This window comes from Rhinolophus sinicus, linkage group LG07 (assembly GCF_036562045.2).
Source record: "Rhinolophus sinicus isolate RSC01 linkage group LG07, ASM3656204v1, whole genome shotgun sequence".
NCBI classification, from domain to species: Eukaryota; Metazoa; Chordata; class Mammalia; order Chiroptera; family Rhinolophidae; genus Rhinolophus; species Rhinolophus sinicus.
Window position 1 is genome coordinate 3567195 of NC_133757.1, and position 14901 is coordinate 3582095.

Below are 14901 nucleotides of genomic sequence, written 5' to 3' on the forward strand. Positions count from 1 at the left end.
ACTGTTTGTCTCCCTGCCCATCTCTATATCCATCCATCCATCCATCCATCCATCCATCCATCCATCCATCCATCCATCCATCCATCATCTCTCTATTTGAGGGCATCTCTTTATTTAATTTACAGGGCATTAAATAAGAAATTAACACTGCAAGGGGGTATGTCATTCAAGTATTTTTGTGGAGAGTTAGGGAAATCAGTTTGCTACCATGGGGATTGTACCAGTTGGTTAAGTCCCTCCCGGTTGGCGGTTGCCATCACTAAGGTCATGGAGGTCATTCATCCAAAACAGCATCAGCAGGAGAAATCAGGCAGAGACTCAGGTCACACTGACCCGAACAGACAGCAAAGCTGTCAGGGGCAGAGCTCATGTCCCCTCAAGGTGGTCCCCACACTGGTTAATTGACGTTGTGACAGTGGATCAGAGGAGGGACAGTCCCTACTGCAAATACACGAGCTCTGGACGCCTATAAAAGGGTGCTCTGGGGGCTCCACTGCTTTAACCCCAGGGGCTCTCAGGCCTGGTTGAGATATGGTATTTTTGTCACACTTGAGTTTAGGACATGGCACTCGGAGTGAGCTGGAAGGAGACCTCATGAGCGTCTCACTCACCTAGCTCATCTTCGAATGAGGAATGAGCGTTAGGGAAGGGGTGCCCATTTTTGGGGTAGTGTCATAACTGATGCAGGAGTTCTAAGCCTTTGGGATATTTACCCTGAAATGTGACACTGCATTCCCCTGCTCCCTACTACATGACGAGAAGACGGAGGGCCGCCCCAAACTCACATTGAACTCCTCACGGAACCTCTTGCAGTCATCCGCCGACCGGACACGGATCTCCTCCTCCAGGTGAGCCACGGGGATGGGAAAGTACTTCCTGGGTCCAGAGGGGGACCTGCTGAGAAGCATCACTCTTTGCTGCTCTGTGTAATCAAAAGAACATAAGGGCCATTTAGCCATATTCCTGGATGGGTGATTGTTAATCAGACGGACCAACAACATTGCTGGAGAAGTGACAGCTGGAGGAGGGGGTGATAATCCTCTCCGCTCATGCAGCCTGAGGCCCAGATGGCCCTGAGCAACTGAAGGCAAAGGCCTATAATACACCTATACTGCACCTGTAATACACCCACATCATTTGTAAGGGAGGCATCCCTTTGGCCGTGGAACCTGCTCTCAACAACCATAGATGCCTTATCTTCCCAGCCCAGGTACCCACCCACCCACTCACCCACGTCTCCTCCCCTGCAGCTCCTGCTCCTCCCACAAAGGTTTAGGCAGCCTCACACCCCAGCTGCTTTCCAGGTTTGGAAAGAGAAGAGTGAAGTGATTCTAGGTTTCTGATGAAAACTCCAAACAGACTGGAAACTGTTAGGATATTAGTCTCCTTTGGCCTTGTCTTGTTTGTAACAAATAGTTCTGGTTACTCAAACCCCATAAGCTCCAAGAGTAAACCATCCTTGTTTTTTTTTTTTTTTTTGGTGGAGGGGGAGGCACTGAAAAGGAGGAGGGGGGTGGGGCTGTAAGGAAGTTCAGACAAAGTGCGCCCACAAATTCAGACTGAGGAGAAAGGCAAATCATTGGCACGTGCTTCTCTTCATGGGGAAAGCTGATAGTCCTGACCAGGGGAACACGACCATCTCACTGTCACACCTGCCAAAGGGCCTGTCCCTCCCTGAAGAGCCCTGAGGAAGCCCAGCCAAAAACTCCCCCCTCACCCCCCACCCCCAGTTAATTCCTCCAGAGGCCTCAGAATGAGTAAGGCTGGGCCCCACCGGTCACACCCTCTTCCCTTCCATTCAGGCTGAGCCCTGCAGGGACAGGGGTGGGGAGCTGCCAGGAATGGCACTGCAAAGCTGCCCCCCTGCCGCTGGGCCAAGTCCTCTGCAGCAGAAACACTTCTTATGATCTCCTGCTTGGTTTTGCAATCCTGTTTGTCCCCACAAACCACGGAACCATCATGTAGCAAGATGTCTGGAGGAAGCTGCAGTCACTGATGGAAATCAAAGTTTTAAAAAGCCTCAGCCTCACACACCTTGCTCGGCTGTCTCAGGTGTGGACAGAAAAGCAGTGTGCCTTTAAGTAGCATTCACAAGTTAGAAGCAGAACTTAGAACCAGGAAGAGCGGCTGGAAATGCCCCCAGCCCACTGGGATCCTCTCAGTAACGGAGCTGGTGGATCCACTCCCTCCTTCTAGCTCGGTCCTAAAACAGTGTGGGTTTCCGGGGAGCCCGTTAGAGCACTTAGATCATGAACCAGACTGTCTCATCTCAGAAAGACTGAGAAAAACTGTATGTCAAAACCCGGTAGAAACGACAGGATATGAACAGTGACTCCAAAAAAGCCACAAACCGACCTGGCTCAAACGTCTATTTCACACCAGAGAGAAAGCAAGCTAAGTTTTGAAAAGGTGAAACTCTAGGGTTCTAAATGCCAGCGTTTCGCCAGGAGAAGTGGAACTGAAAGAAGCAGAGCTGCAGGCGGTGAGCCCGGCACACTAAGGGAAGCCGGGCGTCGCCGGGCGTCGCCGGGCGGTGCGTACCTTGCTCCTCCAGGACCCCGTTGGGCATCTTCTTGTCGGCGCTGACCGCGGCCTTCCTCTGCTTCCTGAACCTGAGAGACACAGAGAGTTAGGGTTCAGCACAGGGTCTCGGGGACCTGGAGCCCCTGGGGGGCAGTACCCACCAGGTGAGCCGCGAGAAGCTATTCCTGCTGCTCATGGCTGAGCCCTGCTGGCTGCCGCCTGCGTCCCTCTGCCCCACCGCCCGCTGCCTTCTGGTGCCGGGGCCCACGCCCCGCAGTCACGGCCTGTGGATGCTCATTTCCTCATCTGAGCAGATCAGGGCGAGTCACCGCCGGGGGACACTCCTACCTGCAGAAGTAGGCGGCGAGCAGCAGGAAGAGGACGGACAGCAGCAGCGGCAGCAGCAGCCAGGCCAGCAGGGGCTGGGGCGCGCCAGCGTCCGGAGGGCCTGGGGGAGAACCGGGTCCCCACTGTGACCCGAGCGAGGCACACACGGCGGGGAAAGGGGGTCTGGGCGAGAAAGATTCCCAACACCAGACTGCACTTCACAGTTTGCAGAGGACCCCTCATCAGCCCTTCTTCCCTGATGTCACACCCCACTTCACAGTTTACAAATTAGTTCCCCCTCTATCCCGTCAGCCCTTTTTCCTGGACACCACGACCCCACTTTACAGTTTGCCGAGTCGTCTTCCCTCAGCCTGGTTCATGACGTCTCCGTCAGTCCCTCTGGCCCCATGCCAGAGCCACACTTTACAGTTTGCACGGCAGTCTCTCCCTATCAACCCTCTTCCCTGACACCAGAACCATACTTCACAGTTTATAAAGCACCTCCTTTGTCAGGCTTTCTTCCTGGACACCAGCCAGCACATCACTTGACAGTTTGCGAAGCAGTCCACTGTCCTTGTCTGTTCTATCCACAAAGGCCCCACTACTTAACAAATGAGCAGCGTTGACTCCAAGAAGAAAACCTGAGCTGAGGAGCCGATGACGTGACTTGTCCAAGGTCCCCTAGTGGGATCAGTGAAGACACAACACAGAGTCCTCCAGACTCTCATGTGGCCTTTTTATCAGGGTTCCCAGGGCATCGGCCTCCCCCGCTCACGGGGAGGTACAGGAGGGTGGAGGTACAGACATCCCACTGCTCTGCCCCAGGACAGCATGGGGAGCCCCCAGGGCCTCGTGCAGGAACTCAGGGCACCGGGGAGCAGCCTGACCTTTGGGCTGGGTGGAGGCCCGTGGCCACACCATCACCCAGCCTCCCAGAGCTGCCAGCTCCCAATTCCACCTGCCCAAGGGAAAGGTGGCCACCAGGCACCCCCCAACCCCCCGCTCTTCTTCATCTGTCTTTCGCACCTGCCAGGTTGACCTTCCTCAAGCAGGAAGTCTCATATCCCTGGACCCAGGGCAGCTGCCCAGGACCTGCCCCGTAAGCCCAAGTTCCAAGGGGCCTTGGTGGCCTGAGATCCCACCCTGTCCCCTGATGTTCATACTTAGCTCCTGCCTCCCAGCCTGTCATGCCCCCTCCTCTCCAAAATGTCTCTGCTCTCCAGGGAACCCCTCAAGGCCCCCTCCCCAGGAAGCCCACTCAGCTGCCTTCCTGTGGATCCCGAGGGGCTCTGTATGCCTCAAAGCACAGATCCCATTCTCCTGGAGTGGACTGGCCCTGTGGGCGACCACATGGCTCCGTCAGTGGAAGCACCGTGAAGGCGACACCTGGGCTTCCATCACAGTACTTCACAGAAGCACGAAGCACGGCCCCTGAGCCCAGTGGGGTTTCCGCAACCCTGCAGTCTCCCTCACCTGGGCCCCCCTCCATGCATATCCTAAAGGTCGTGTGGTCTGCATCTCACGCCCTGGGTTGTACACTCCCCGAGAGCAGATCTGAGCCACACTGGGCCCACGGCCCAGGCCTCGTGCTGGCTCTGGCACCATGCAAGTGACCGATGCATGCATTTCTAATAAATGACAAAAAATTACCAATTTGACTGACGATTAGATGTAGAAGGGCACTGAGGGACAATAGGTCATGATGAGGAGGTGGTCCCAGCCACCGGACACCTGGCCAGCCTGCGAAACATGCTCGGTCAAGGCTTTGCCAATTCCTCTCCCTCCTGGCTAGTGATGCTCACAGGCTCTGTTGTAGCTCAAGTCCAGGTGACGTCATCCTGGGTCCTGAGACCGTCTGACAGTCCGTCTCTTTGGAGCCCTACCTGCTCCACAGCTCCCCTGGGGAACCGGCCCTGCCTGAGGCTTCCACACCTGCAGCTCCACGGAGTACCCTCCCCACCCTGCCAGTGCCCTGGAGCAAACGGAAGCCCCGGGTCTTGGGGAGATGCCCAGTACTGAGGTGCAGAGCTGGCCCAGCACCGAGAGGGCGTAGCTGCTCTGTAACCCACAGGGGCTCCATCTCAGCCTGGCCAAGTGCAGCCACAGGGCTGCCCACTTCTGCATTTGCACAGAGATCAGGCTGCCCGGCTTAGCTTCTGCCTGGCAGTGACTGCTGGCCCTGGCTGAGGGTGCAGACCTGCCCAGGCCCTTCTGGGGAGCACCTGGACCACAGACAGCCACCCCTGGGGGCCTCTGTCAGGGGGCTGTGTCAGGGGGCTCTGTCAGGGGGCTCCAGGACCCCAGCCTCCATGCTCACGCCACCTGGAGTAGAGGCTGCAGTTGCAGACATGGCAATTCCACAGCACGTGTCCCAGGATGGGCTGGACGACCCTAGGCCCCTTGGAAGGGGCTGTGCCCGTGGGCAGAATGGACAGATCACAGGGGCACACAGGCACCTCCGCTCGGGGTTCCTGCCATTTGTCAGCCGCTGCCTGCAGTGGAGGACGGAGGTGAGGCAGGGACACCCATGGGCAGGCCGGCCTGGGGGGACCTGGGGAACCCACACCCTGTGTACAGGGTGCAGCCCCTCAGCCCCGGCCCATGGGGGCTAGGCAGGCAGGCCCGCGGTGCCCAGTTCTTCCAATTTTCCAAAACAAGGAATCCACATTTTTATGTAAAATTATCTAATTTTAAGTATTGGTAAGTAATTCAACCTAAACCCAATTTTGAAAAACCGACGTGGGCCAGTAAAGTCCTGTGCAGGCTGGGCTGTGTCCCGGGCACTGATTTGCTCTGGACACGAATCAGGCTGGCGTCTAAGAGGAAATTCTGGAGTCACTTTCTGTTTCGTTTCCAGTCAGTGAGACTCAGACAGCGGGGGACACAGGGTCAGGGTTGTGGGGGTGCAGCTGGTCACCATGGAGTGAAGTGTGCATGACATTCATGCGAAGTCCATCCATACGCTCACCTGTGAAGTGTGAGAGTGTGTGTGTGTGTGTGTGTGTGTGTGTATGTGTGCACGCTTACATAGATCCTGGTCCTGGAAATTGAGACTTAAGGGCTTGCATGTGAGCTCCACCTTGAGCCATGCAGCTGCACACCTACACTTGGCCGCTGGCCAGCTGTGCTGAGACCCTGGAAGGCCATGCAGGAGGGCAGGTGGGGATTCCCCTTGGTTCCAGTTCCGGTCTCAGCCCTAAAGAGCCCAGTGTGAGGTGATGCTGAAGTGACCCCCTCTATCGCTTTCTCTTTCAATCTCACTGAGCCTGTCTCTCTGGAGGACCCTGACCTACACACCACGGGATGCCCTGTCAGAGAAGTCCCTGCACTTTATGTGTGGGGGCCTTGGGGGTGGGCAGGAAGGGGATGCAGCAAGTGTGTGGGGGCTGGAGCAGGCCCTGGTGCGGGGCAAGGGGACCAGCCCTTCCTGGTCACAGACTCCTGCTAACCCTGCCGTGGGAAGGAGCCCACGGCCACACACAGGCTATGAGTCTACCAGGGAGGCACAGGGTTGCTAGGAAATCCATATCCACTCCTGGGGGGCCCTGAACTCACCCTGTTGGCCTCTGTCTGCGTCAGGCCCCTGTCCAAGGAGGAGGTATCCGGGGCACTGAAGAGCTAAGTCCTGGGCAGTGAGGGACTGGCCGGTGACGGGCCACCTGCGGCCTAACTCTCCTGCAAACAGCAGTGCCAGCTGACGACGGCAAGCCCTCCACATCCCAGTGTGCTCACCTCTCTTCGTCCTCATGTGACAGCTGAGAAGTTGGTACTCTTATTACCTCCTCTGCAAACAGGGATACTGAGGCACAGAGGTTCAGTGACTCACTGAAAGTCACTCAGCCACTGAACGGAGAGCCAGACTTGCACAGAGGTGCGATTCAAGGGCGGTGCTCTCCTTTCTTCTTCTCCCTCCCCTCCTCCTCTTTCTTATCAATTTGCCTGGTATTTGTTTATTTCATTGGGGGTAGACTTGACCTACCATAAAACAGCCCATTGTAAGCGCACAATTCAGTGATGTTTAGTACATTCACAGACTTGTGCGGCCATCACCACAGTCCTGTGCTGGGACACTTCCATCAATCCAGGTGGCTCCCTCCTGCCACCTGTGTCACTCCTGGTCCCACCCCGGAGCCCAGTCAACCACTAACTTATTCCTCCCACCCCCTCTGATTTGCCCTTTCCAGCCATTTCATATAAATCAGGGGTGTCCAAACTGTGGCCCACGGGCCAACTGTGGCCCATGATCCATTGTTAATTGGCCCACAGCAAATTCCAAAAACATATTTAGTTTACTTAAATAAACCAGGTGAGGCAATACGTACTTCACCTCGATTGAGTGGCCCGGCTCTTTGTGTATTTTACCGCATATGGCCCTTGGTGAAAAACGTTGAAAAACAGTTTGGCTGCCCCTGATATAAATGGATCCGTATAGCCTGTGGTCTTCCACGGCTGGCTTCTTTCACTTAGCTTGTTTCTGAGGTCCCACCCATGTTGTCAGACGTATCAGTGGACCCTTTATTCTTTCCTCCTTTCTAACTTTCAATATAAAGAAAGGTAAGAGGATAGAATAATGAACCCCCACGTCCCTGCCACCCAGCTTTCTATCAGGACAAGGCCGTTTACGCTCACCTGCAGCCGTCCCCTCCCCCCCCCCACTTACTCTTTTTGAAGTCACTCCCAGACACCACAGGGTTTCCTTTGTAAATACTTCAACACAGGTCTCTACAAGGTAAGGACTCTATTTTTTTTTTTTTTTTAATAAAGCTAACCATTATACCAACACTTTGCCTAAAAATATTCACAATAATTTTTTCATTAATCTCAATGGTTACATCAGTATCTTAATATCCCAGACTGACTGTCAGTGTTTGTTCATGGCTGGTGTGCGTGCGTGAGTCCCCACAGTGGGGTCGGGACAATTAACCCTCCGCTTCCTGCCTCCCACTGCAGCGGACACCAGCTCCCAGCTCTGGGGTTAGGCTTGCTTTGCAAATACAGAACAACTGGCTTTTCTAGCCAGCCTGTTTTTATAGGAGTACAATGTTCAAAGCATACCCCAAAAGCCAACCACACCTTCCTCCTCCTCCCCCAGCCACTTCATCACCTGCAAAGGCCCTGCGAGCTTATCAGGAGGGGCAGTGGGTGGTGGGGACAGGGAGGCCAGGGGAGGAAGAGGCAGCCGGTCCTTACCTGAGGTCGTGGAGGTCCAGTTGCTGTCTGCAGTGCTGGTCTGGTTGACCCTGAGTGCCTTGGCGAGCAGGAAGCTAAAACTGGCCAGCAGAAGTGGGCAGAAGGGCTCCATGGCAAACCTGGAAGAGGCAGGATCAGGCTCAGAGGACTTGCCCTCCAAGGTGGACACGCACAGAACACACATCCGGCTCTTGGTAGACAGAGGGGTGGGCGGGGATGGGGGTGACAGTGGGGCCGCTGTGGGAGCGCTGACTTGTCAACCTGAGTTAGGGAGAGGGGTCTTTGTATTACAGCTGGCGTAAGTTACACCTGCCCTGGGAAAATCATCTCACCTTAGAACAAGCCAGGTTAGTAGCTAAATGAACGATCCTCGGGTTAGAAAAGCTCCTGTCGCTCAGGTTAATTTCCTTTTCTGTTTGTGTGTCTGTTCTGGGGGAGAGGGGAGGCAAAGAAGGCCTTGGAGGTGCCCAGGAGGAGACACTCAGAAAACACCACGAGATCTAGGATTCTGAGTGGTCGTTTCACAAACCCTCAAAGAGGCCTGTTCACCACTCCTGCTGCATTCCCACGTGGTGATCGTTTGTTCAGTTAGGGAATCTTGTACTGTGCTACCCGTGATGTGGGTCTAGTATTTCTACAGATGGGGGCGGGGGGGGGGATCACAGGCTTAGGACGGGCTGGGTTAGTGAGCCTGTGCTCATAGGGTGAGGGGGTCGGAAACAGGGTCTGGCCCGTCTGCACAGGAGCCACCCGGGCTGTCCCCCTGGTCACACCACAACCCATGCTCTGGCTTTTACTCCCAGTGCAGGCCTGGCCCGCCTCCACCCTGAGCCTGAGCTGCGGGAAGAGGTCCCCTACTGTCACCGTCATGCCCAGGCTCTCTGCCTTTCCCGTACCCTAGAGCCTGTTAATGGTTTTCAAGTCCAGCCCCTCCTCTCATGATTGAGGTGTTAATGCTGATGGGGGGGTGAGGAGAGGCCACCAATGTCTGGTCCTCTGAGCCAAACACTCTGTCACTTCCATGCATCATCTCCTTCAGTCGGCACAGCTGGGGGGTGGAGGTCTTGGCTCCTGTCTGAACCCTCAGGTGAAGCAGTGGGAACCTCCGTCCCCCTGGAAGGGCCACAGTCAGCTCATCTCTGACAGGTGCTTGGGCACCTCGCGGTCAGAGGGAAGTACTTCTGGGTGCGTGTAATGTGCAAACCGGGGTCGTATGTGGCTCAACACAGAAAAGGGCTGTTTCACCCAGGAGACCTCAGATCTCCACCCGATGCTCCGCTTTGCCCAGACACCTTAGATCCTGGGGAAATGTGACTGTGGCCACTGGGTGGTGTAGAAACTCCTCCTGTAGGACTTGCAGGTGCAGGTGGGCGGGGCCAGGCACCGAGGGCGGGAGACCTGGTGGCCACGACTCAGACAGCCGGCCAGGTGTGGGCTCTCGCCCGCTGGCATTCCCCGCCCCGTTTCTGTCCACTGAGCCCTGTCCCGGGTCAGCCTGGGTGCCTGTCCCCCCAGACAGAGCTTTCCTGACAAAAGCCTCCCTTTGGGATATAAATGGACCGAGGCCAAAAAACATGGCTTTCTTGTAATGAGGAAAGACATCTGAATGAATGTAAGAAGTGCCAATCATCGTTCAGCCATCACCACTCTTAAAATGAAATGGTTACGAGCACATTATAATAATTAGCCAAACAACTACGATAGCTACAGTCGACACTTCCATCTCTTTCCTCTTTTTTATTTCCAAACCATGCATTTTAGACTTATAAAGTGAGCCACACACACAAAATTGCTCTCCTTGCATGAGCACCTACTATGTGCTAGGCCCTTTATGTGAATATCACCCTCGTAATAACCCCTCCAGCACTGAGACACTGAGGGCCCCCAGGATAAGGAGACGGCCCCCAGTCAGCTCAGAGGAAATGGAGGATTCAAACCCAGGACGCCTGGGGACAAAAGCCTTGAGCCTTGCTGGCTGCATATACTGCATTAAAAAAGTCTGTCACTCCACACTGCAACACTTGTAACATATTTGAGTAAATGGTCATTATTGGATTAGGAAGTATTCATTGACTTAACACTACTCAGAGATGCAGAATTCCTAGATGAAACATTTTGTTCTCATCACACGCATTAATTTGAAACCTCCCCCTTCAGAAGCTGACAGATCTAAGAGGAGGCTGACACCTTGAGCCAAAGGCCATCTCATCACAATCAGACACTGTGAGATCTGGAAGTGTCCTGAGCGGCAGCTGATTTGCCCAGTACGACCAGCAGAGGGCACAAAACTTTGCAGAATTCAAACCCGTCCCACCACTGAGAGACCCTTTATTGCAGCAATTACATTGCAAGGTCAATGACAACTTGCCAGTCCCTGGACATTCACTCTCAAAGAGCTTGCACAAGCTCCCTGATAAACACAAACACGAATCGGTCACAAAAATAATGCTTGAATTTTAACAACTTAATTTAATCACTGTTTATTTTTTGTGCATTCACTAAATGCTACGTACTGATCTCCAGAATTTAGATGATCAAAATAGTTTATTTTGAAAAAAGAGGCCTTCCCTTTTACTCCCACTGAAGGCCAGCCAGCTATCAATGTGATTAGAATTGCCTTTTTATTCCATTTATTGCCTTTTCAATCTCGCTTGTTGGGTGAGTCCTCGGGGTTGGTCATTTGGTCTGCTTCCAGGTGTCCCGTGGGCGCAGCGACTCTTCTCATTCCGGGTGTGGATGCCCGTCCCAGGCTGGCTCGCAGCCGGCGCTCAACCAGTGTTGGTGGACAGGGATGGTCCCACGTACCACGGCCCCACCCGCACCCAGAGAAAGGCGGCAGCCTGGAGAAGAACACGGTTCTCTTCCCACGTCTCCAAGGGCAAGCAGCTGAGGTTGGTTCCAAGGAGCCCTTAGGACGTGGCACCGGGGCTGCTTTCCCTCCAGCTCAGGCACAAGTCCCCGGGGGCTCCAGCATGGAGAATCTCGAGACCATGCAAACTGACTACCGCACAGTGAGGAGCCCAAGAGACAAGGATGAAAACGACCTGGCTCTTATTTCTGCTTCCTTGAGTTGTCATCAAGAGGGCGACAGCCCTGTAGATCAGTGTTGGTGGACAGTGCTGGTCCCCAACTACCACAGGATGGGGACGCAGGATGAAAGGGGGAAGGAAAGTGGAAACACATCTCAAACGGGTAATTGCAAGCAGGGCAGGAGGACGCCCCCTGCTGGAGAGCAGTTACCTGACCATAGGAGACAGAGCAGGAAGGTCATCCCAGGAGAGGCCACAGAGGCAGGAGGAGAAAAAAGCTCAGCACGTGAACGGGGGGCCCGGGCCTGGGCCTGGGCAGTGACAGGGGCCACATCACAGAAGGTCTCCAGGCCTCCGGAGGTGGGGGCTTCTCCCCTAAGCAGATCCCTCCCCTATTGGCCTGGATCTCCAGCTCCCTGAAAGAAGGTGCCAGAAGCTGACAGGTGGGAACCCTGCCTTTCTGGGTTCCGACTTTCAGTGGGTCACTCAGCTGTGCTGGGAGCCAGGGCACCAGGAGCAGAACAAGTGGCCCCTTCCCCTGGGCTCTGGGAGTGACTATCCTCCACCTGGGCAGCGGCCAGCGGCCTCTGAGACCTGTGCATGTCTGGGGGCAAAGGCAGGGCCAAACACACTGTGTACCTGCTCCCCAATCTCTCCTGGGGATGGCAGGTCACAGTGACCTTCAGAGGCAGCTGGAGAAGAAGATGGTGTGCTACCTCAAATCTCTAAGTGTGGCTGTGTGGCTGTCCAGAAGTGAGGCCACCTGCTGTCACAGAAACAACCTGGCCAGGAGGCAGGTGCTGGGCAATGCAGATCCGTTATTTACCTGCAGGGGGGATGGCTCCTTACTTCCCCGAGTCTGAAAAACTGGCTAATGTCCTTTCTGGAAGTTTCTGCGGATAATGTCTGTGATAAGCTGGCCAGTGAAGCTCAGGTCTCCCTAGGGATCTAAGGATTCATTTGTCAATGTCCCTGGCTCACTGCCTCTGGTCTCAAGAGCAGGAGAAGCTCCCGGGTCCAAGCCAGAATTGGAACCACCCAGAGGCCGCAAGGCTGGACTCTCGGTGCTTGGGGCGCAGGAGGTGCTAGGTGTGCACAGATTCTTCTCCACCTTGTTTCTGCCAAAAGAGCAGGCCCCCGCACAGCCTCCCAGCCTCCTACGTCTGCCCCAGCTGTCCTCTCGGCCACATCCTCCTAATGGGAAGGGGCGTGGCTGTGGGGCGGAATCTCTGGTCCCGACTAGGACCTTCTCAGCGGAAGGCAGGTGAGAAGAGAAAGAGCAGCCATTGCCCTTTGGGGGCTCAGACTGCCTTACAGGACTCTGCAAGGTCCATCTGTCTACCCCAAAATAACGTGAGTATGAAGATGGAGAGTGCCACGTACCTGTCACACGGCCCAGTCATGCACAGACACTGCCCCTGCATTCCTAAGGTAGGAGGCATTGTGCAGGCCGCGAGGTTGAGCCAAACCTACTGCCTATCGACAAACCCTCCAGCAGGACGCCAGTAAGCACCACTGGCGTGGTTACAAACGGGCCTAAATATTCCCAGAGAACCGACAATTGCTGCTGTTCACCTACAGGTTGGGGATGGCCCTGACACCTGTGGGGTGTGGGTCTGTGAGGGGTGAATTCTAGGCACCCCCAAATCTACCGTGAATACACGGGGCTTGGCAGACAACCCTCGCAGGCACAGAGAGATGCTCGCCCTGAACACAGCCTGGGGACAGCACCAAACTTCTAAAATCATTGCTAAAAATACAAGTCAGCTTGTTCTACCACCAGGTTCCCAGCTACGTGCCCCCCAGACTCGTGCCATCGCCTCCTGATAAACCTCCAGGACGCGGGGCTACCGGGGCCTGGACTAGCCAAGCAGCTGGCACCTCATCCCACTGTGTCTGTTTCTGATAAAACTGGGACAATATTACCCACAGGGCAAACTGATTATTTTTTTATGCACTGGGGAAGAACAAATCTCAAAGAACAAAGATGAATTTTCGTGGTAAAGGAGAAACAAATCCAGACCTTTTTCCACTTTCAGGTGTGAATACACCTACGTGGATGAAAGATTTAAATAACAATAATAAACACCCCTTCGGCCATCCAACTTGCACAGTCAGCATGTTCCAGAAGCATCCACCGTGATATCACCTGCCCTTTTGGAAAAGGCTTTGCTCGTTAAAAAGGAAAAGATGCAAAGAACACAGCTTTTGACCTGAGGTGGTGAAGGCTGAACCTTAATTGCTTTTGAAGAAAAGTATTTGCACACATCTAATGCAAAATCATTGAAATCGCATTAAAAGGTATCCATGTGGCAGGAGAGAAAAAGGAAAAAAAAAACAAAAAGAGAGAGAGAGAAATGATGAGGAGTGGCTGGGCAGCGTCCCCAGCCTGGCTGGCTGTCACTGGGCAGGGGCCTGTGACGTCCTCCAGGGTCCTCTCATCGGACTGTCGTCCAACAGCCACTCAGACAGGTGGCTGCCACATCTGCCTTGACAGAGGACCCAGAGGTCAGAGACAGTGAGCTGCCCGCTCCTCAGTCCCAGCTCCACGGCCGGGGCAGCGGGTGGGAGTTGGGGGAGGGGGAGGACACCACTTCTGCAGCCTGAGGCACCCCCTGGGCTCTCGGGGGGGTCAGGCCACATGGCGGTCACTGTGCACACACGACCTCCGCACACTCGGAGTCCCATCTGGGGCCCCTGGGACACACAGGACTCTCAGAGTTCAGGAAACTGAATTCAGAGCACAGCCTGGGCGCTTGTACCCACAGAAATATCAGGGTGTGGGGTGACTGGTGCTTCTGTCGCGATAGACACTTGTCCCCCATCACCACCACCATCAACTACATGGGCTAGGTGTGTCCAGAGACATCTGAGAACCCCGGGGAATACACAGCATGCACTGGCGAGGGGTGCAGCCCCCACATTCCCAGGAGCAGGGATCTCTGCCCCAGACACTGCAGATGCCCCTTGTGAGGCTGCATCTTTCACGCCCTGTTCGCTTGCGTGTTCCTCACTGCACGTTCGTTAGCTCACCCTGGGCCTTGGGAACCACTGGGTACCAACCACTGAGGTTGGGCCAGAACCATCCGTACAGCAACAGTGTAGACACACACACTCTGATCTGGCTCCCTCCTTGTGAGGACGCCACACATGGCAAGTGAGACGACGCTCCAGAGCACCGCAGCTCTGCTTCACACTCTCTCATTATACAAGTACCAAGTGACAGCTTTTCTTCTAAGAGAGCCGAGGACATGGAAATTAGTTTCACAAATTAGTTGGAGCTGATCACATTACACATAAATAGCTGGGCACGACCAAGCTCTTAGAGAAACTAAGAACAAACATTTATATCATGAGAGTCTCGACGGGCCTTAAAAAATAAAAATAGTTTTCAAATAGATGCTTTCCCCGACCCATGTTCTTTTCTGCTTTGCAACCTTATCTGAGCCCTGGCACAGGCGAGCTGAGCCCTGGCACAGGTGAGCTGAGCCCTGGCACAGGCAAGGTGCTTCTCCTCAGGTGGCCACAGGCTCACTCAGCCCTGGTGGGTGCCATGCCCGTACTCAACGGACCAGCTGCCAGGTAGAGAAGGAAGTAGAGGTTAAGAGGGTCTCTTGGTTCTGGACTTGGCTTTTCCTCAACACGGGAAGGATGAACAGGTATTTCTGGAAGTGGCACTACTGCTCTCTTCTCTCTGAGTTCATCGACGACTCCCTGGGGCCCTTCCTGGATCTCCCCGAATCCCCACCATCTCCGCCCTTCGCTCAGACAGGACACAGGCCAGTTCCTGAGGAGGAAGAGTGACCTCACAGGCCGCTCACGATGCCGGATG

The 14901-nt window shown here is 54.7% G+C and overlaps 1 protein-coding gene across 7 annotated transcripts in view; it reads right to left on the reverse strand.

Annotated features, from left to right (window-relative positions):
• Positions 1–14901, reverse strand: part of PTPRE (protein tyrosine phosphatase receptor type E) — a 136211-nt gene that overhangs the window by 29845 nt on the left and 91465 nt on the right. For 5 of the 7 annotated variants that reach the window (XM_019728245.2, XM_074338810.1, XM_074338809.1 and 2 more), the window contains 4 exons: positions 8041–8159; positions 2872–2971; positions 2542–2612; positions 786–922 (listed from right to left, as the gene is read on the reverse strand). In XM_019728245.2, the coding sequence (XP_019583804.2) occupies positions 786–922; positions 2542–2612; positions 2872–2971; positions 8041–8152 (420 nt within the window). In that variant the 5' untranslated portion in view covers positions 8153–8159. Of the gene's footprint in view, positions 1–785; positions 923–2541; positions 2613–2684; positions 2832–2871; positions 2972–8040; positions 8160–14901 lie in introns of those variants that run through there. The other 2 variants (XM_019728249.2, XM_019728248.2) reach the window with 2 other exon arrangements.